Below are 21,927 nucleotides of genomic sequence, written 5' to 3'. Positions count from 1 at the left end.
GTACATCCAGGAATCCGAGGAGTGCACAAGTGAAGGCTATACGCCGGCACCACTTTGTCCAAAAGGTTCAGTCCCGTGTAAGGGCCGCACCTCGTCAAAATTGTGAAAAAATTGCGTCCCTTACAAGAGCCTATACGGTATACGTATACTGCATAAAAGATACTTATATACCCACGAATAAAAAAGAAAGCCAGAGATGAAATTCGCAAGGGTGGCTTAACGGGCGTGTTGGTAAAGTATCATCTTTGTTGTAAGTCAGCGCTTTTTCCTATCCCTTCTCTCGCTTCCATGTATAGATCGTCGCGCTGCTATATACCAAAGATGAAAGCCAGAGGCCTCAGCGCGTCACTAATATAGGGATTGCCAAGCGAAGTAAACCCGACTTTAGCATGAAAGCGTTATCAACATTCAAGCCATAAAACAACTAAATCATTGAAATTGAGTAACACAAGAACGGTGTTGTAATATGTACATATGTATAGAATATCGTTCTCATTTCAAAATGTGATAAAGTCTTTTTGACAATGCAGAAATCTCTACGGAGGCGTTATTCCAAGGAACAAGCAATTTTCCCATTAAGGAAAGGCGCTTATCAAGGTGATTGATTGGTGACATTAGAGCACTTCCTCTTAAGCCTTAATTGGTAGGGGATATTACCTTGCAGAGAAGCTATTAAAGCGACTAGAAGCGCTCGAAAAAGTTATATGGAAGTTGCTGAAAAAAAAAAACTAAATCACTCCAGAAGTTCATATTTTGTGTAAATGTGCGGAATGCTGGGGGAAATATGTCGGTAAATTTTGAAGTGGGTGCGTCAATTAGGGTGTGAACAAAAAAATTGGCCTCGTTTTCAAACTTCAAAATGGTGGATATAGCCGGGCTTGTTGGTGCGAACACATACTTCGGCAAGCAGCGCAAAAACTGGACACAGAAAAGTAGCATGCGACACAGGCGCTGTGCCGTGTGCTCCTTTCCTGTGTCCCGCTTTTGCGCCGCTTGCTGAAGTATGTCCTCGTTTTCGACCCATTTAAAGGCGTCATGTGAAACGCTTCAAAAGTTTCTCCGTTTCCCTGGAACCTCCAAAAACGGCAGAGATTTCATATTTTTTTAGAAATAGGGGGCCACTCTATGGGTGACGTGTACTGAAGGTTTGAAGGGCGTAGGGTAATTACGTGCACATGTATTAAACAGAATTATACTTACTTCTCGCCTTCTCCCAATTTTTATGCATTATATATACAAGGTGTACACAGTTGCTTTTCCCCAGCCTCCTCGGTGAACTATGCGCGGCACGATGTTTATACTCCGTTGAAGTAGGAAGCATGTTGATGGTGACGAGGATAAATGTTTATTCTGTGCAGGTGAGTTACAGCCTTTCTAGAAAGTTACTTATTCGAGCGTTCCAGAGTGTCATAGCGGCTTCGTTCGCAGCGTTTCCCAGGCTACTAAAACAGCTGCACAGAACTCGAACTTCAATTCGGTCACGATTTCGACGTGTGTCTCGAAATCGATATATATATATATATAGCGAATATTTTTATTCGGCTACTAGGGTATCGCGATTTGTCGTGCAAGTACTGTCTGCCACCTGAACAGATTAAATTGCCCTGTGTACTGCAGGTCATTTTTAATCCCCAGGAAGCCCAACGCATATCGCATTTGATAAACCGAGTTTGATACCCGAAAGTGATTACTTAAACGTGAGGAAACATAACACACGAAACAAATGTAGTACTTTTTTGACGTTTCCCAGTTGCGGATAGCTCAGCAAACCAATTACTAATCAATTATTTCCTATATTATTTACTTATAACCGCAGCTGTGGCCCATTCACTAGGACGCGAGACTCGGCTGCAGTAGGTGTATGGTTCGATCCCCACCGCCGGGCACCCAGCAGTTTATAAGAAGGGTACAAGAAACCCCCTGGCCAGGCTTCCGTCTCTCCAGGGGTGAGTTCCGTGGGAGAGCTTCGTAAGACCGCTATGCTTGCTGTGCAAGAGCCAAGACAAACAAAACACCAAGCTTGTAACGCAAAAACCATTTCACTGCATTTTGGTGCGAATGCATATTCTCCGTGGCCAGAAAAAAAAGTGATAAAGTTCTAATTTTCCTTGCTGTGGAACGGTGTTCGGATTTTGTGCGGCTGAATGATCCGACCGAACTTTAAAAAAAAAAATAGAAGATACGGCTTAAAGCCTATCCATTGAAGTATACTTTGGTTATGAACGCACCCGAACACGTTGCCGTACTTCTGCCTGAGCGCCTCGATGTCCCGATGTCCGTCCTTGGTCATGAAGGGAAGGTAGCCGAGAAGGGGGAGGCCTAGGGGTCCAGGTGGCAGGATCACGTCGAAATACCCTCCGCAGCAAGAACCACAGGTAATGCAGCAGCGGTGCCCCGAGTGCGACAATCAGCGCCGTGATCACGCACTGCCATATCCCCACCTTCGGCATGATTGTGAAGTTGGAGCCACAACCGCTTGTGGCAGTAGTTATAGGATATATAGCTAGGACTCAATCGTAAGCTGTTCTGTCGTTCTTGTCCCTTTGGCAACAACCCCCTTAAGACTAACTGGCAGTATAGCGTAGTGAAGACTCGAACATACGTAACCTGCCTTTTGCTTTTTTCTTTTCGTTCTTATCGCATTGATTAGTTAAATTTTACGAGTTGTCGTGACACCGAAGCACGAACCCTGTGCTATGCCGCAATTAACAAGATCTGCGGAGTAGGCAGTTCGCACGCAGTATAGAGAACCCATAGAGAGAGAGTGGTTGCGAAGAGAAAGAGGCGCTATTTTCTGCAACCTTTAGGAACAGATAGATCGATACATTTGGGGATGGGAAAGAGTGGGGGAGAGAGACGTTTGTTAATGGGCAAACATAGAGTTCGGCACTTGATGCCAAAGGACAGCCACGTGCGCAACCTGCCCGAGCGGATAGATGTTTTCATAAGCGTCGTTAAAAGTCAGCTCGGCGTTCTGCTCGGCTTATATCTTTCCGTTTGTGACTCTCGCAAAGGTCACAGCTGTGTAGCCAATCATGGAAGTGCAGTGGTGTACCAACTGTTTTTAGAGTGGGGAAGCTAGCCATCCATTTATATATATATATATATATATATATATATATATATAGCACTACAAACACGACGTACGTGGAAACACGTTCTTTTTTACTGTCAAACGTTTCGGCTGGTGGACAAGCATTCGTCCGTGACATTTAACAAGACATTGGCAGCTTCTTTAAACATTTCTAAAATGTTGCCTGCTGCACATTCGCAAAATTATTTGGCAGTAAATTGATACTTTTATGCATTGAAGATACGCAAACTGCACACGAGCACAATGTGCCAGGTAACGATGCGCACGACATCCACCTTTAATCACCATAAGAGGCTCCTCCATGTGTGTGGAACGGAACTGTGATATGAGTTAGGCACGATATGAATTACGAATTGTCACGACACTATGCAGACATGGCAAGAAAGACAAGTGAACAACGATATAGGACGGGGAACAATACAAAAATGCAGAAATAGGTAAAATGCACTGCATAAAAAAAATCAGAAAAGCACTGGATAAGACGCAATAAAAATCACGCCAAGTACAGTGGACGCTATTGAGGGCGCCTGCGTGTTCGTTTATGCCCGACCTTACAGGGTTAAACTTATAGATGAGGAAAGATTCGCGGATTTCCCGCTCATGGTGTGAGCGAAAACCGGATTCCAATACTGCTGCCTTAATATTATCAAAGGAGTGTCCAGGCATCATGACATGTTTTAATAGGGGCAATTTCGGAAGTGTTTTGGCGTGAGACTTGTGATCATTAAATCACGCTCCAAACGACGTTTCTGTTTCGGCCAATGTATTGCATGTTACAGGCATCGCATTCAAGCGTGTATACTACGTTCGGACTGTCACAGTTTAAATTGCCCCTGATTTTCACCTGAAAGCCAGTGAATGAGCTGGTGACGATTTGCGTCGTTACCGTGAACGCACACACTTTGCTCCGCGATTTCCCACGAGGAGCGCAGTCATAGTGTTTACGGACCGCGAGTTTCAAGATGCAAGGATATCGCGCAGGTTTCTTCACCGTCTGCAGACGACATTCGGCGGTTCTGGAAAAATATTTTTTAGGCGTTCGATTTGCGTTGGGACGTTACGGTGGCGTTTAAATATAGCAGCCTACTTTTGGTGCGGACGCAGAGTAAGTCAAGACTAGGTTAGCCTGCAGGGACGTATTGAGAGACATGGGATCGGCGTTAAGGAGCTCAAACCGGTTTAGTTGGTCTGCGCGCTTTATGGCGTCGTGCCATGCCCGGTGGGTATTTGCGTTGAATGAGAGAATATTTTAGCTCTTGACAGTTTGAAAGGAAATCATCGCGGTTGGAGCACATGAGGACCGGCGCAAAGCTCCTCCCTCATCTCGGTATAACAGAAGCTACCATCCTTACAGGCTGCGCGCGCGGTTCCGTGTTTTGATAGCGGTTCCGACTTCAGCGCTTTGCGATTACGCCAGCCGAGAGTGAAAGGGGTCAGTTATCACTTTTGCCTATGCCTCCACCCCGTTGTCAAACTAAACACCGCACACAGCAGTGCTCACTGTCTTGCATGCGTAATCATGCGAACGGCAATTAAAATTCGCAGTTCGATATCTCGGAGCATTGATGCGCTAGAAGAATTCTGCCAAAGTAAACTGTTGAGAAACACGATTGCGTCTAACTTTTCAATACAAACATGCCTGCTTACTGCAGCCAATAAAAAGTTAATTATTCAATTTTAGTTAATTAAGCCACCAACATCAATAAGTACCACCTCATGCTGTGTCCCTCTGGGCGCATAACCTTACTGTAGAGGTGGCCTTCACATACATCTAAGCGCCTAATTAAAAAATAAACTGTCGAATTAACTTCGATATCACCCTGTAAATATACTGTCACGTGCTACAGGTGTGTAGTACACAAGAAGTACTGCAGCGGCAGAGACGAGCACTAGCCAAGAAGATAGGCCGACCCCCAAAAACTTCTAATTTTGCCTGAATGCTGGCTCGCGCTCACCGCACCTGGTGATATATATTGTCACGTAGTAGGGACGGTGAAGAATACAGTCGCAAAACTGTGTATAACGAAACTGATTCTTTATTGGGCGAACCTGTGCCCACAAAAGCAAGTTGCACTCGTAGCACAACGATAGCGGCGAACACAGTCGGCGATCGTCGAAAATCTGATCAGCGGCGAAACGCGTCGGCTTTTATACATGAGTCATCGAAGGTTCTAGATTAATCCCTGGTGCCCGTATGTCTTCCAGAAAGTACTAGACAATTCTCGTCGCTCATACAATCAGATTACATGAGCGTCGGTGACAACAGACAACGGATAGAAGCATCGATAACGTTCGAGAAACTTCCGATACATGCAGGCGCGTCCTGCGCCTAGCGATAACATTTAACAGTTGTTAAGCGGTGAAAAGCGGTCACCGGTGAAAGATAAACGTGTACACGTGTCAATATATATATATATATATATATATATATATATATATATATATATATATATATATTGGACACGCAGATACTACGCGGTCTCTTTTCACCCAGCGCTCACGTAATGGCGTACCGCAGATATTGCGTTCACACTCGTGTGCAAAAATGTTTTAATAACTCGGAAGGTAAAATCACTAAAATGGCAAAACCGTCGAAGAGCAGTGCGTACCATGCAGTGACCTAAGTTGGTCCACCAGTTGGTGTCGAACCGTGTTGCCTCAGCAAAGCAGCCCAAATACCATTAGACCACATGGACTACCCAGTGACCGAAGTCAGCAGGAAAATAATTAGAGACACAGACATATTTCTTTGGCTCGCCGCTTGTTTGAAAGCAATGCGAAGAGCTTCAAACTTCTCCAGCTGCATCCAGCAAAAATGAAGTATTTAGGCCGCGTTGAGTTTTCTGCGCTCGCTGAAGAACTCCAAAGAATTTTACTGCATTGAAAACTTCAAGGAAGAGCGCATCTCTTGGTACGAGATGTGGCGCAACAAAACCGGGGATTCTTCAGAAATAACGTACTCCGAACTGCTGCTTCAGGCCAAGACATTCTTCCCCGCTGTCGCAACAGCCATTGAGGTTGCTTCGGCCTTGCCAGTTACCACCTGCACTGTCGAACGCTCCTACAGTACCATGAGGAGAGTGAAAACCTGGCGACGCCCAACAATGACAAATGACAGGCTGGACGGCCTTTGTATGATGAGTGTGCACCGAGAACGTGTAATGAAGCACAAGAATGACTTTATCAACCGTGTCATCACGCAATTTGCCCAGAAAAACCCGAGGCGTCTGCAGCTGCTATTCTGACTGACTGCACTTATACATGTTGGTGAACATATTGTGCTGTGTGCTGGTGACGAGTTCGCATGAGTCGAGAAGCCGCACGCAGCGAGACTGATCACTCTTTTCACGAATAGTAACTTTTCGCATTTTGCTTAAGTTTAATTCGTTGTTCGTTATTGAAATTCAATGTACCTTCTCCAAGCCCGGCACTAATGTGCTGCATCTAATTTTTGTTTCAAGTGCGTAGTTTAGACCGCAAATAGTGCCTTTTTCGTGCTAACCTAACTCCCCCCCCTCCCCCTAGCCAACGGATGTGCCCCCCCCCCCCCCTGCAAGAAGTTCTGAGGACGCCCTTGTTCATCAGGATTCCTTACAATTTCTGTGCTCACGCGGAAGTCGTAAAACATTTCATTCACAGCGTGTGCCTTTTAACGCGATAGCGTTAAGGGCCCCCATGTCGCAGAAAAATTGGAGGACGCTTAAGCTAGAGTGGCACGTGATAGCGTTACCGGGACCCCTTCGCATCGCATTTTTAGTAGGCTTCATTGCAACACATAACGTGGGAAAGCCACGTGGGAAAGCCAGCTTACAAAGAACAAGATTACACCGATCTCCTTAAAATCGGCTTCACTTTTAAACAGAAATGCATTGCTGGGAAGACGTTTTTCCAGGGGCAATATAAGTCGTTTTATATTAAAATGTGTAGGCCCTAGGACTTTTTTTTATTATTTTATTAATTGGTTGCTATTGTCCCGACGCGCGCGCGTGTCCAAAACGCATTAGGCAGGCTAAGTCCCAATTTGACCTGCCGAGTATGCGAGCGCCATCTGGATAAGATTTTCGCAAGTAGCCTACCTGAGTGCGAAGCTGTTGGTATGGTAGAAATGCTGGCAAAAGGGGTTTCTGTGTGAGTTTTTTTTTAATTATGTTTTCTCGTACATTCAAATAACAGTCTGACGGCACCATGTCTGTAGGTTGTGGTTAAGTCGTACTTTACCATTTTTTTTACAGATTTCAATATGAGAAATTCAATTTTTGTTCACTAACACCCTGCACCACGCGGAGGGCCTGCGCGGTCGGGGTGGTTTCGGGCTGATTTTCTCCGCCACGGACGCCAACACCACGCCTACACCGACGCCGACGCCTGATTTTCCGCGACACGGGGCCCTTAACAATATCGCGTTCAAATCCGTCGTCAGCGTGGGCAAGGGTGCGCCAGTGTCGTTGGCGGAAATGATCATCTCAAACCAACCCGACCTCACAGCTAGGCCCTCAACGTGGCGCAAGGCTTTAGTGAACAAAATTGAATGTCTCAAAGTAAAATCCGTCAGAAAAAATCGTAAAGTATGACTTAACCACAACTTACAGACGTGACAGCATCGGATTGTAATTTGAATATACGAGAAAACATAATTCTCTTACATCAAAACTCAAACACAAACAACTTTTCCAGCATATCTTCAATCCATACAGCGGCGCGGCGCGGTTTCTTCCTTGCAAGGACACCATCCTAAATGGCGCTCGCCTGCTCGTCAGTCGCGTGCGGAGGCGAAGTTGGCAAAAAAAGCTGCACTTGCCTGGAAGCCTGATAAGCAGCCAGGGATCTTTGAATGCTATCGCATTCCACTCTTAAAGGCGAAGCTTAAGCGTCCTCCAAATTTTTATGTTGGTCTTCTCCATGATTAAAGTGCAATACAAGTTCAGTGCTCACAATCTGAAAGTGATTTCTTTCACTGGCGCAGCTCTTTACGGGCCAGTGCAGTGCCACCTGTTCGTTGCCATTGCAGGCCCTACACGGTGTGGTGGAGCTTTTAAGGGTGCCAGAAATTTTGGCGCACTTTCGTACGTCGCATTCGCGCATATTCGCAGCCGGTTATCGCTTGAACACCGTCCGGAAAGCTCAAACGCCATGCTGAGCGAGTTTAGGCCCCTTGCTAACGCGGTCACATTGCCTCGCGCTTCGGGCAAAACTGCCAAATTTTCCCGAAGGCTGTAATTTACTCATGCACATTTAACTTTACGCTTATTATCCATAATGTTCGCCTCATTTTCAGCACAAGCTTGTCCTTACTGGCGGCACTTCCAGGACTGCGAGCTAAATTCGGCGCGCTTCGTAACAAAGAAAATAAACAATCATTATTGCAACCTTCTGGGAACGCTTGCTTGTACAAATTATTGAAAAAGCCAGAGTTAAAGCACACGCTAAAGATTGCCTACACATCGCCCATATTACAAACGCTGCGCGAACTTCCAAGGGCATAACTCGGGTGATATCTCGGTGTTCAGCGTGCAGCCCGCTACGAGCTGCATGCTGACGTAGTAGTGCGAATTACAAAGTGTGAAGGACGACGGCGCGATGTGTAGGCAATCTTTAGCGTGTGCTTTAACTCTGGCTTTTTCAATAATTTGCACAAGCAAGCGTTCCCAGAAGGTTGTAATAATGATTGTGCAACAAGCGAATTTTCGCTTGTTGCACGCTCGCAGCTCTACTACAGTGTTCTAGTACACTGTACCTCTACGCGGCAGTGACGTCACTTCCATTAAAAACTGGAAGCTGGGACCACGTAAGTTCCGCTTGACGCGGAAACTGAGGGGGTGAGCGAGGGAGGAGCGTGGAGAAGGAGGGTAGGTAGGCGGTACTTAAGCTGGTCGGCGAAAACGCGTATGGAGGGGCTTTACTATAGCCTGCAGGTCCTTAGATATGACAAGCAGCGTGTAGGCGCGGCCCGCGCGCGATCGTCGACCGCCTTCCTCAATGTCGCGGATCACGGCGGTAGTTCCCACAGGGGTGCTATGGAATTAAAGTTTCTTTGAAGCAAAGCGTTCTTTTTCGAACCCTCCAGAACTTTCCTGGCCGTGGCTCGGTGCTCCTGTCCTGCCGAACCGCTCACACGCAGGACAGCGCTACCGTCTGCCCCGACAGGTGTCCTGGCTGCTGGCCTTGTTTTCTATGAAATCACTCAGTGATAGAACAAATGATACCTAAATATATCATCATTGCAACAAATCTACGTAATGAAAAGCCCAATGCTTTTATTAAAGCAGCCTATACTACTTTCCTAGGGTTTACGGTTTGGAGCATTAACCTTTCGCCTAGTAAAGTGCAGTTTACTGCTGCACTATCTCCAGGATCGGCCCGCTCTAGTCGGTGCGTTCACCCTGGATACAGTGTCATAGCAAAGGGGGCCAATCCTGGAAACAGCATATGACGCGCGGTCACGAAGGTCACGTTGTGGGGATTTCCGAGTCTTGCAGTCTTCACTGTCAGGCAGGTAATCGCTATGGCAGTCAGCCGTGCAGGTAATCGCTATGCAGAATGTAATCAGTTGCATGACATTTATTTAACCATTTCAAGAAAGCTTCGCTTCTCAGACTCCAATATGTAGGTTCGATAGGCATAATTCTTTCTTCTCCATATGGTGAATGTGCGGATAATGTGGTGGTGACTACGTGCATGTCGAGATGAATACGAACAGTCTTCACAGAATTTCCGTGAATCCTTGGCCAATACAACAATGCACTGTAAAAAGGCTGTACCTATACTCTCAGAGACAAAAATGCACATACCGGACTCTCATCAGAAGCAATAGGCAATGTCCATTTGTAATGGCTTGTGAATCGTGTGCGCAAATCTTCTGACATATTGGTTATTTCAAGCCAACTTTCGAATCATATTAGGCCTTTCAATTACGTTTTAGTGAGCGATAAGTGACATGGCCTCGGGAATAGGACACGTCTGCGCTCTCGGAAGCCACGTGGGAGACGACGATCTACATCTTCTCGATCACCTGCGGCGTGTGCCTATTAAACCCCCGCATAGAGGTAGCCGAGGATGCGCAGGAGTTTGAAACGTAGTTTCGGAACGGCTATGATTTAAGTGCTCTTAATGTGTTTTCAAGCGCACACTTCGCGCGCGCGGAAAACCAATTCCTGCGATCGGGGCCTAAGCGATAAGCTCAACTCCTCGTCGAAAGCAAGTGCCGGACCACTAGAAGGCGCCTCGACGATGAAGTGCTGCAGGATAGATGTAAGAAAGATGAACGTCTCCATGTTGGCGATCAACTCCCCGGGACACGAACGCTTGCCTGTAAGCAGACGACAATTTCAGTAGGAATGTTTGGTCTTTCCAGTTTCAAGGGCAAAAGATATGCTGTTACATTCTAGTTTTGCATCATATTATACGACGCGCCAGGTAATAGAGCTTGAGTTTCCCACAGACACACTAGCCGAAAGATGTGCGGCAGTGTGCCACGAAGACACTGCCGCACACAATGACACTGAAACTTGTGCCACGAAGACACGCACCCTCGTCGAATCTATACTCGCACTCTTTCTTTTAGTGCTCCCTTTTCCCCGTCTCACTCTGCTGACTGCCGTAGAGTCGTAATAGCAGACAGTTGGTCAGCAGGCATTACCTTTCCCTCCCTCCTTTGCCGCCATTGAAATAAAGTAACGAATTCGCCCGCTGTTGATCACAACCTCTGTCTCCTTTGCCCTGTCGTATATACATATCCTGCGGCAGTAAACTAAGATACGAAAGAAGACGTCACCACGCTGTTACCGTATGAGAAGGCGATCAGCCTCTCCGGTTTGCTGGCTCGGGTCCCTCCGTCGACCAAGAAGCGCTCGGGTCGGAAAACTTCCGGGTCCTCCCAGAAGGAGGCGTCGTAGAAAATGGACATAAGCGAAGGCACCACGACGCTGCCTCGCGGAATGGCAGTAGCCGCTTATTTTCGTGTCCTCGTTGGCACTGTGGCAACAGAGCGGGACAGATCACATCAGGCTATAGTACAACAACAAGAAAAAAAGATGTTTATGTCGGTTTAGCATTACTCAGACTCTCCACCGTGCTGACACATCGAGATGACACTGATTTACTTTCCATAGTGCAGCCGTTGCTACGTGGCAAAATCAGGCAAAGTGATCATACAGGCGCGTTCCATACAGATGCTCCTGGTTATCTAACGCAAGTATATTGCACAGATCAATGTAAAAAGGCACCACATAAGACCATACACATGGTGTACACAATGTAAGTGGCTGGATACCAGCTGATCATATTGAAGTAAAACAAAAAAGAACTGTTCATATACTTGTGCTTCAAATCACAAAACGCCTGTGTTGACAGCGCTCGGTAGGTTGACAGGTCTATAGGCTTGATAACTGCAATGTTATATCTACGTTATCCTATACGCGCGGTACCTCGAGCCCAATACGCAGAGAGAGAACTAGAACTAAACGAGTGAACGCATGTGTCGGCATTCCGCAAGTCGACAAAGATGAGAAGGAAGTTCAAATGAGAGAAAGGAAGAGAGGTGTGCTAGAAAAGCATGCCTCTATAGCCTGCTATAAGAACGGCATAGAGCAGGGACGTCCTCGTTTTGCGAGCTCACCTTCGCATGAGGCCGAAAGGGTTGATTGGCTCGCAGCGCATCATCTCCCAGATGAAGGCCTGCGTGTACGGCATCCTGCCGCGGTCTTCCCACAGGACGCGAGAACCTTGGCCGCTTTGACCGAGCACGACGTCGATCTCGGCCCTTATGCGCTTCTGCATCTCAGGCTTGGCGGCACACATCACCAGCAACCATTCTATGGCGGAGCGCACGGTCTCGCTCCCGGCTCCGAAGAAGGACGACGCGTTGCTCCTGAGCACGTCTCCTGCAACGAAGCGTGACAGACGACAGAGGGCGTTTAAAAAAGTCGCAGTTTCACCCGATAGGCGAAGCATCGATTGCGATAGCAAATTAGTAGTGAACTATACGAAGTAAAGATAACAGTTTTATCAGCCGTGTAAAGTTGTAAACATTCACTACACCAACTAAATTAACAAGAATGGTGTCACGCGCGCACAAGCAAACATGTACATTCGATAACAGAGCACACCCGCTGTCAAAACGCTGGAGTGACGGCAGTAGCGAGCGAACTGACCTTCGTGCTGCCTCTCGCTCCAACGCGAACTAAGCGGCGAGAACACAGCGCACACGAGCCTATCAGCACTCGGCGCATTTTGTCCCCATCGCAGGTCACCTTCAGAATAGGGCCCGCGCGGCCGCGCCATACGCAGCCGCTTCCGGAGTAGAACGCCGCTTTCCCTCCCTCCCCTCCCCCGGTGCCTTGCGTGCGAAGGAAGGCGTCGCGCTTCCTCCCCGCTTTCCTCCCTCGCGCGCGCGAGATTGAGCCGCCATCGCAGGCTCACCCTCGCACGTTTGCACTCACACATACAGCATACGACGCGCGGCGACGATGTTATCGCCGTTAGACTTTATACGCAACATCACGGCGACGACGACGGCAGAAATTCATCTGGAGTGTCCATATAACTGCTATCGCAATAAAAGTGACACTAACGATGAGTATTAGCTTGAGCTGTTAATAAATTACGCTTTTTCAATAGAGAAACGGCCACTCTTATCGCGAGAGGAGGCTTTCGTATATAGGCCAGCGATGCGGATATGGTTTAGCGGCTATGGTGTTGCGCTATACTAAGCACGAGGCCACTGGCTCGATTCCAGGCCGAGGCGGCCGCATTTCAATGGGGGAGAAAGGCAGAAAGGCTCGTGTATTTACATTTAGGTGCAGGTTAAAAAATTCCCGCATGGTCAAAATTAAGCCGGAGCCCTGCCCCCAGCTCCACCCACTACGGCATGCCTCATAATCATATCCTGGTTTTTGCGTGTGAAAACCCTGGGGATTTTTTTTTTCTTTAGGCCAGCTACGCAAAAGCGAAAGGGCGGCGACACCACCCTGAAGTTCCCGCACCAGCTTACCGTGTTGTCACGGATCTTGCCATCTTCTATTCGGGTCTCATTAGGGTCTATGCGGGTGTGTTCGAATCTGGTCAAGTGTGCTTTTTTTTTTTTTTTTTTTTTTTTTTGGGGGGGGGGGGGGGGGTAGGTAGGACTACATTGCAATCTCGAGGAACCAAAGAGTCGACTTGACATGCATTTTTCGAGAACTGTATGTGGACAATGTTTGGAGAAAGATTCACAACATTTATCCATGAAACCGGAACGTATAGAAAGGTTCCTAAACGCGAAGTTGGTCAGAATGCAGCGTGAAGCAACGAAGACACCCGGAAACAGCTTTTGTGGAAAAAAGAGAGCTTCCCAGTTGAAGAAAATTTCGCCCTCCTCCGGTAATCGAACCTAGCATCACCGGCTTCTCTCGAACTGCTGAAACACTAATAAACCGAATGAGCTCTGCAGAAATCATCAAATTGAAATAGAAAAAGAAAGAAACGCCTATCAGATTCCTTCGTAGATTCATGCGACATTCAGGTAGATGATAACCTTCCTGTGTTGAATCTTTACTCCACGTTGCTGAAACACATGCATGGTGTAAAGGGGGCCTCGAACAAGGCTGAAAGTTCGACGGGTTCACGTTCGTCATTGAAAATATGCGCTGCAGACGATGTAGAGACGAAAGAAACGGGAAGGTGAAGCGGCTGGACAGGAAAAAGATGGGGCATTTATTGGCACGTTCATTGAATTGTAGCGACTCGACATACTCACGCGTGAAAGTCTTCTTTTCTTGCTCTGGTCGTCGCATCTCACCGAGAAAACCATCAATGTAGTCACGAACCAGGCCATCCTGATAAGTTTTCTCGTGAAGGCCTATTAGGGTCCTGTAAAGAGGGAAAACAAACACAAGGAGGATCCCTAAATAGCAATTTACTGCATCACAATGTCTGAAGTTCGACCCTATCAGCTTAAAATTTTAGCAGACAGGAACTAAAGGTTCATCGCATAAAATTTAAACTAAAAGGATTCGTGATAGCAAGTTCAGCTACGTCATGCACATGGCGACCTTGATATACATGTAAATTCTCTTGTCGGTCAAGTAGCGCTTAATTCATGCGCTTGTTAACGACCTTGCAGGTGCAGACATTATACGCCTAGGCGAAGGTTCTGAGTTAACTCAGAGCAAGTTTGCCGCCGCTGTATATTGTGGCGTCCTCTAGCGTGCATCTGTGTGACAACATTTGCGTCTTTTCCCGCCTTTTGTTTTCTCCCTTATTTTTGTTCGTGTTAAGACGTGTGACACACAAGTGGCTTCAAACCAGATGACATAAACCAATGCAAACATTAAGTTGCTATTGAAAGTACAATTTTGCGTGACTGCATATATCGGAGGCACCTGGGACACGCAAGAGACTTCAGACAAGACGTATCACTAACAAATGCAAACACTAAGTATAACTTGCTATCCCAGATAACGTTTTGCATGATTATACATCTCAGAGGCACATATGACACACAAAGGTCTTCATGCAAGAACCAGTCACGAACCAATACAAAGACTATACGCACAACGTGCAGTCGCAAGTACAATGTCTGGTAGACTCGCATACTTCCGCTCTCAAGCTCTGCCAACCCACTCACTCTGAGAAGCGATCCCTCTGCAGCATGGCGCTCCTGAGCCTCCCGCAGGGTCCTATGCGAAGCATGGAGAGCACTCTGCGCAGCCACGGGAAGAAGTTGATAGCCGACATCTGGGCCGCCAGCGATGGGATCCCTTCGGCGAGCTCGTCCAGCTCGACGCGCTCGGGGCTGCCATACTCGTACCTCCGGCCGTACATCAACGCCGTGATGACGTTGGACGTGCTGGACGTCAACAGCGACATGATGGCCACGGGTTCGCCCTTGCGGGACGCCAACTCACGAACCAAGTTCGACAGTTCGTCCTGCACGCGGCGGTGGTTACATCCGTGACAGTGGTTACGTCCGTGACGGTTACGTAAATACCTGATTGGCTTGCTTTCCTGTAGTATGACTGCCTTCACAGCTCAAGAGTCCCGCACGAGCACACTTCACACAATTCATCCTGCACTGCATCCCACCTGTCGGATTGACTGGACCGAGCACATACCTCTGTTAATTATCTCCCAGGCCCTAGTTCAGAACGTCCTTAACGTGATGGGAGGTAGGCAATGACAATCTCAAAGCGAAATCATCGGACCAGGGGCTGCATTATAATTAAATGTATTATCTCTCCCTGTCTAGCTTTTCTGGTATGGTTGTTATATCAGCGTGTCCTTTCTGCGTTAGTGGCGACGCGGTACATTTGAAATTTTACCCGCATTCGTGCAAGTTCCGCTTCAGTTGGGATAAATTTTGCTTCCAAAATGAGCATGTAGCTACTTTCGGCGGTTATGTAAACTTAATGCATCATGTGTCGTAGTCGCTGATGGCTCACAACGGTTAAGCGACATGAAGAGAGAGATTGCCTCTCCCTTCACGCAATACCATGGCAGCAGCTGTTCTCTTTCAGCCACTCTACTCCGTCGAGGCCCGAGCCAGCAAGAGCGAGCCAGGGCGGCCAGCGTCCCAAGCGCGTGAGACGTGGCGTCGCAGCGAATGGGAACGCGCTCGTCACGTGGCGTCGTAGCCAATGGGAAGTTTCTCTGCTACAGACACCGCCGGATTTTTCGCTCAGTAGGTCATTTGACGCTTTCGCATAAAAAACCGAGGACATCTATCACTTCTTATGAGTGTTTGATCTTATGCGCGTTTTGATTTGACCTTACCGAGGCGCACTTAGAACGGAGGCGAGAGTGTGCGCTGACAAGGAACTCGCGGATAACACAGGCACCGAAAGCGAGAGCCAGGATGACGTACCGCCGCGTCGATGCCCTCTCCCCTCATGCAACACCTAGCGCGCTTTCGCTACAGCAGGTGCCCCCTTTCGCCCACTCTGCTCCGCCGACGCGCGCTCGTGACGTGGCGTCGCAGCCAATGGGGATTTACCTGCCGTCTCACCGCTACAGATGACAGACGCCGGCTTTTTCGCTCAATGGGCCATTTGACGCTTTCGCATCATAAGTCGTTCTTCTCAGAGAAAACGGCACAGGCACGGATTGGTACGTCGCGGATTGACACAATCAGCACATTGGCCCCTGTGATTGGCTCACGCACCCTGTAGTTTTCCTCCTCTTCTCCGGCCGCCCTCTCCCGCGGTCGCGGCTGCGGGAGAAGGCTCTGCGGCAGGAGAAGAGCTATACTACCACTACAGAATCACGCGATGAAACAACAAACGCCTACCTAAGTATCCTCACTGCAACAAATATTTAAACTTTCAAGCGCATCATTCCTTTAAAAAAGTGAGTAGCTCTCTAGAAGCGATCGGCATTTCACTTACGTTGAAGATTTTCATCGATGTTTTCTGCAGAATTTTTTAGCAGCAACAACATAAAGCGAACAAAAAAATGGATGGAGGAAAAGCAGTCACCGTATATATCGTTGATATAGCTCACGTGTATATGCGTCTCGAGAGCCTGCGTTGTACTGATCAGTGTCCTGAATGTCCTCATCGTGAACCGGCGCTGTTCCCTCCACCGTGGCCCGTTGGCCAGAATCATGCCTGCATGAGGAAGGAAGGCGTGTGCTGCATTGCTTCGCCGTTGCGTGATCCCAGCAGGAAATACAATCCGAGCACAATTACACGATGCTGGTGCACGTTGCACTGTACTCTCATGCGATTTGATATTGTGAATGTTGCATGGTGTCAGGTCTTACTTTTGTCACATCAACCACATCTTTTCTAAAACTAATATTTTATTGATTGATTGATTGATTGATTGATTGATTGATTGATTGATTGATTGATTGCGGATGTTTAGTTCATTTGTATTCTTTCGACATCGTTTCCCTATCCTTCATTGCTTTTCTCTGTCTCCTCTCCAACGTGGGCCAACTTGAAACTTGGGGGTGGGCAAGTTTTAATATAGGCGCGGAGTAGCAGCAAAGAGGAACGCCTCTCCACCCGACCTCTCCGCTTATAAGTCTTCCTTAAACTCTAATTAAATATGTCTCTCTCTCTATTGGTCTTTCTTGTCCAGACCTAATAACTCACCATCTGGCCAGGAAGGCCAGATGAGGCCAGAAAGGGCAACACTAAATGAGGTTAACCTGGCCAGGTACTTTTCCGAGACTCGGTTTTCATTTATATCACAGGAAACCATTGCATTACTAGCGGTAAATGAAGGGTAAACTGAATCGAAGACTGTATTCAAGTGTTCATCTTCACCCTTAAGAAAGGGCGACTGGGGAAGGGGATTAGGACAAATGGCAGCTATGCCTGCCGGGGCCCTCCCAGCTGGGACGACAGGTGCAAGCAAACTGTGACAGTAGAAGTGAAACGTTAATCTACTGCATGTAAAATAAATATACACAATGAAGAACACGTAAAACTGCAAGCATGCATACATATGTGAAAAACGCATACACAGTATCAACAGAAAAGAGCCCTATAAATATGCATCGATACATTAAAAGGAAAACAGAAAAAAGAACACTAAGAGCTACTGTGCGCCGATCAACCTGGGCCTCAAAGACCTGGCCGGTGGCGGGTTCGTACTTTGCAAGTGTGTCCTTGCAAATCTAGGACATTTGAAAGGTTAACAATTAAGCGAGAGAGGAGACTTGCTTCCCGCGTTATTATCTTTAACATTTATGGTTTCTAACAATTTCTTCGGTATTTCATTGTTTCTTAAAGGGGTTGAGACATCAAATGTGTGGCTTGCGCGCTGTTTGTTTCAAACGTTTCTTATTGCTCCAGAAAGCATGATACACGCTGCAAGGTTCATATATTCTCGGTAAATAATTCAATATCGCATTATTTATGTGCACCATTTTCGGTTTCGGTTTCTCGGCGCCGAGTTGGACAGTGACGTCACTGGCTAGGAAGCTTGGTCACGTGGGCCCACAAGGCTGTGACGAACGCACTGCTGCATCGTCTGCTCTCGCACACACGTTTTGTACCAGCGCAGGCAAACAAACCCACGCCGACAGTTGCCATCGCTAGCTGCGGCAGCTCCGATTCCGACTCTGCGTCTGCGTCCGATGCAGCTTATACTGCACTCTAGACTCAAGGCTCTCGAGGCTTGCCCCGTGCTGTGGGTGACCGCTCATTGTACGTCACTCTAATGTGGTATGACGTCACTAAAACGCGTTACGCTTCCAACACAGTGACGTCGATGTTAATCGCGCTAGCGATGGGTCTCGATCGCGAGAACGAGCATTTAGGCACTCTTTGGAAGCGAATTAAAATATATGTTAAACGTTTGCTGTGTCCAGCACTTCATGTTGAGTGTCCTTTGATACAGAGGAAGCCTACAGCCGGCCTTTTATACCCTCAAAATTTGGTGTCTCAACCCCTTTAAGTAACTTGTAACCTGGTGATGCAACGTTCGCGATCGATAGTTTGTCCTAGTTTTGTTACTCCTGTAAGTAAAGAATGTCGCAGTTTCACCCGAAAGGCGAAGCATCAAGCGCGATAGCAAATTAGTAGAGAGCTATTCGGAGTAGGGATAGTAGTTTTATCGGCTGCATAAACTTGGACCCATTCGCTTACTAACTCAATTAACAAACGTGGTGTCAGCGCGCACACGCAAACATGAATAGATCACACTCAATGACCGCAGACAACCACCGTCAAAACGCTGACAGCAAGAGCAGCCACCGCAGCGAGCGAAGGTTCGTGCGGTTTATCGGTTCAACGGAAACTGAGCGGCGAATGCACAGCGGATACAAAGGTCAGAGCCGTGTGGATATCGCTTTTAAGAGGCGGTGCGGGCGACCGCCGTAGCCGGGCGAAGTACAAGCGCAGCTGTTGGTAGAGTAGAAGCTGCCCCCCCTCCCTCCCTCCCGCGCTGCCTTCCCGCTTTCCTCCTTTCGCGTGGGAGATTGAGTGGCCAGTTCCCCTTGCGCCCGGTTGCAAGATACGCATTTGGTGCCGCAGCACAGCGTCGCCCGGCTTCCCTCCCTCCCATACCCCCACGGCCTCTCGCGCGACGGAAGTCGCGTTTGCTTTCCGCCGCGTGCGTTCGCTCTCCGTGATAGAGCGCTTCCCCCGCGCGCTTTCACTCACGCATACAACGCGCGGCGACAATTTTATCGCTCTTGGACTTTATACGGAACCTCACGGCGACGGCGACGGCAGAAATCTGCTTGAAGTGTCCATATAATTGCTATCACAATAAAATCTTAAAAGTGTACGGTAATTGCTGGTGGTCTTGAGATGCTAGCACAAAGGCAGGATCATTATTAAAAGTAAAGATAAAGGCTCTGAACCGCAGTGCTGTAATATTAGCCTGCCGTCACGGATTTCAATTTATTGTCGCAAATTTGGGTCATTCCTGCTCGAAAAAAATCTCGGAGTGACGCCAAAGTGGCCTTGGTAAACTCGGCGGTACTGCAGTTCCACTCAATGTGAAAGCTGGAGGAAGTGCAAAGCAGTGATTCGCCGGTGTTTCCCTTGTGTTTTTCTTGTGTTTATTTTGTTTTATCCTGCGTTTCTCGTGGTGTTTAGCAATCAATCATCCGTTTTGACACCTCTGCTAAGGCACAACTGGTGGGAAACCGCCACGCACATGAAGCCAAACCAACACGCACATGGAGCCAAAGCCTTTGCTGATGATAGTTAAACGTGATTTTAACAAATTTTTGTTAATTAATTCGATTAATTCATAAGCATTCCTATCTCTTAAATTATTCTGAATCATGTTAGTTTATTTTGAACCGGTTTTGATCAATTCTACACTTGTTTTGACCCTGTTTTCAGAACTTGTTTTTGCTCGTGACCACGATGACATGAGATCACATTACAAGATTTTCACAATTTTCACGAGTTTCTGCTAATTAATGTGCTTAATGCTTGATTATTCCTATCTTTTACATTATTCTGAATCATGTTAGTTTATTTTGAACCAGTTTTGATCAATTCTGCACTTGTTTTAATCCTGTTTTTGCGCGTGACCACGACATGAGACGCCGACAGCCCGGGCCCCAAAGTGCTTCGCCCTTAAAAAAGTTCACGAAGCTCCTTATTTTGAACATTAATTGGTTCCTTTAGATTGCAGCTGAAATGCTTATCAGTAAATCTTAACTAGTCAGCCGCATGCTTTGTCAAAACTCGTGACGTCACAAGAAGCTATTGCAGAAACGTCTGTGAGGTGTCGCCACCCCCCATCAGTTTTTGCGTCTCTTCTATAGCTGAACAACACTCAGCTAGCTCACGGCAACGCTAAAGTTATTGGTAACCCCATAGACATTATTTACTAATTCATCTTATAACTGCATATTCTTCTTCAGTGTTATTTGCCGAACTACTCGTACTATCACTAGAAATATCCACCAAGCATCCGCAATGCCCGCGGGTGTCTTCTATAAAGCATACATTGTTTCAAAGTGTTCCGAGTGATAATTTTGTACAGTACGGAATGTATACTGTACGTACGGAATGAAACGCGACAGTGACACTTTGAAGCAGAACACCTTGTACGCTCAATTACTCGAGAGTGCAATGTCACGCCGCAACAAATTTGGTCACTAAAGGTGATGTGGACTCTGATCTAAGTGTGTGCGAGCCAAAGTTACGCCGATTTCAGACGAACTGAGATGGCGGAAACGATAGTACGGGCGTCAGTTAACTCTAAATTGACGTGCTGGTATGCCTATTGCCAACTGAGGTAGCATTTTCAAGGCTTAAAGTTCACGCATTCTGCATCTAAATGTTGCAATTAGAGCAACGAAGCAGGCGACACGGAGCACTTAATCCGGTCCTGCCAGCGCAAAAAAACGTTGGAGAGCATCTTCTTTCCTTCAACACACGTGTTCGGGAAAAGAATCTACTCTGCAACGTTTGGAAGAATAGGGTTACCTAACGCGCGTGAGTGAAGGACAGTTACCCCCGTATTCCGAAATGCAACTTCGCTTCAAGTCCGTGCTTGACTTGAATTAAGTGACGCCTATTGTGAACACGCCGAAGCAAACGCAAAGAACGTCCAGGGCATGTTCACAATATATTCGTCACTTAATTCAAGTTAAGCACGGACTTGAAGCGAAGTTGCATTTCTGAATACGGGGGTTAGTTTTCCCGGGAAGCATCGCGGTTAGTGCGCTATAGCTAGCGAGATGTTGCGCCTCATCGGATCAGAATTCTGCGAGAGACTGAATTGGTGGACATATGGTGACATGCTTTCGTGACTCGGAAAGAGACAAGCGAGTATGCTGACCAGTGAGTAGTTTACAATATTTAGGGCGCCCAGGCCAGGCTAAGTTCCGGTATTGCAATTCTACCAATGTTATCGCTAAATTTAGCGACTTTTTGTTTAGCGACAAATGTTTCTCTTTAGCGACCAGCGACTTTTTTAGCGATGTCGCAAAACAATCGCTGATCTGTCAGCGACTTCAAAGTTCGAAAGGGTGCTTCAAAAATGACTTTCTAGAACACAATTTCAAAAGCTAGAAAAAGCTAGAAAGCGTGCTTTCTTGAAAAGCCAGAAAAAAGATTCACCGACACTGCCTAATGCGAAATTTGAGCGCAGCTCTACACGTGTTTTCATTTCGCGATATATTGGCTGGCGCGGACAATCTGTCTCGTGTGGCCCATTGTAAACGGAGCGAAGTGTGGCGCGACTGCCTCGCTAATCGGGAGATCGCGAGAGGCAGCGTGTGGGTGACGCGTGGGCGCGATTAAAAGCAGCCACCGCAGACAGACCTCTGCTCATGCAGCGCTTTGTTTCCATATATAGTATAGCTGGAAGCGCTTGACGAATGCCGTCGGTGACCAGACGACGGCGCTCTCGTAGCGGTCGTCGCTTGCAGAGCCCGT

At 47.3% G+C, this 21,927-nt stretch overlaps 1 protein-coding gene across 6 annotated transcripts in view; it reads right to left on the bottom strand.

Moving 5' to 3' along the window:
• LOC119461188 (cytochrome P450 2J6-like) overlaps window positions 1-21,927 on the bottom strand; it is a 51,761-nt gene that overhangs the window by 25,340 nt on the left and 4,494 nt on the right. Inside the window, exons 3-8 of one of the 6 annotated variants that reach the window (XR_007468242.1) lie at window positions 16,568-16,674; window positions 14,697-14,998; window positions 13,827-13,939; window positions 11,709-11,973; window positions 10,877-11,065; window positions 9,766-10,400 (exon numbers count right to left, since the gene is read on the bottom strand). The exons of 1 other annotated variant lie outside the window; for it this stretch is intronic. Coding sequence is in view for 4 of the 5 variants with exons in the window: in XM_049671938.1 (XP_049527895.1) it covers window positions 10,304-10,400; window positions 10,877-11,065; window positions 11,709-11,973; window positions 13,827-13,939; window positions 14,697-14,998; window positions 16,568-16,674 (1,073 nt within the window). In the remaining variant the exon portion in view is untranslated. Of the gene's footprint in view, window positions 1-2,228; window positions 2,442-9,587; window positions 10,401-10,876; window positions 11,066-11,708; window positions 11,974-13,826; window positions 13,940-14,696; window positions 14,999-16,567; window positions 16,675-21,927 lie in introns of those variants that run through there. 4 more of the 6 variants (XM_049671938.1, XM_049671939.1, XM_049671941.1 and 1 more) reach the window with 4 other exon arrangements.

The sequence above is a fragment of the Dermacentor silvarum genome, chromosome 8 (assembly GCF_013339745.2).
Source record: "Dermacentor silvarum isolate Dsil-2018 chromosome 8, BIME_Dsil_1.4, whole genome shotgun sequence".
NCBI classification, from domain to species: Eukaryota; Metazoa; Arthropoda; class Arachnida; order Ixodida; family Ixodidae; genus Dermacentor; species Dermacentor silvarum.
Note: the sequence above shows the minus strand (reverse complement) of the source record. Positions and strands in the feature narration are given on the sequence as shown.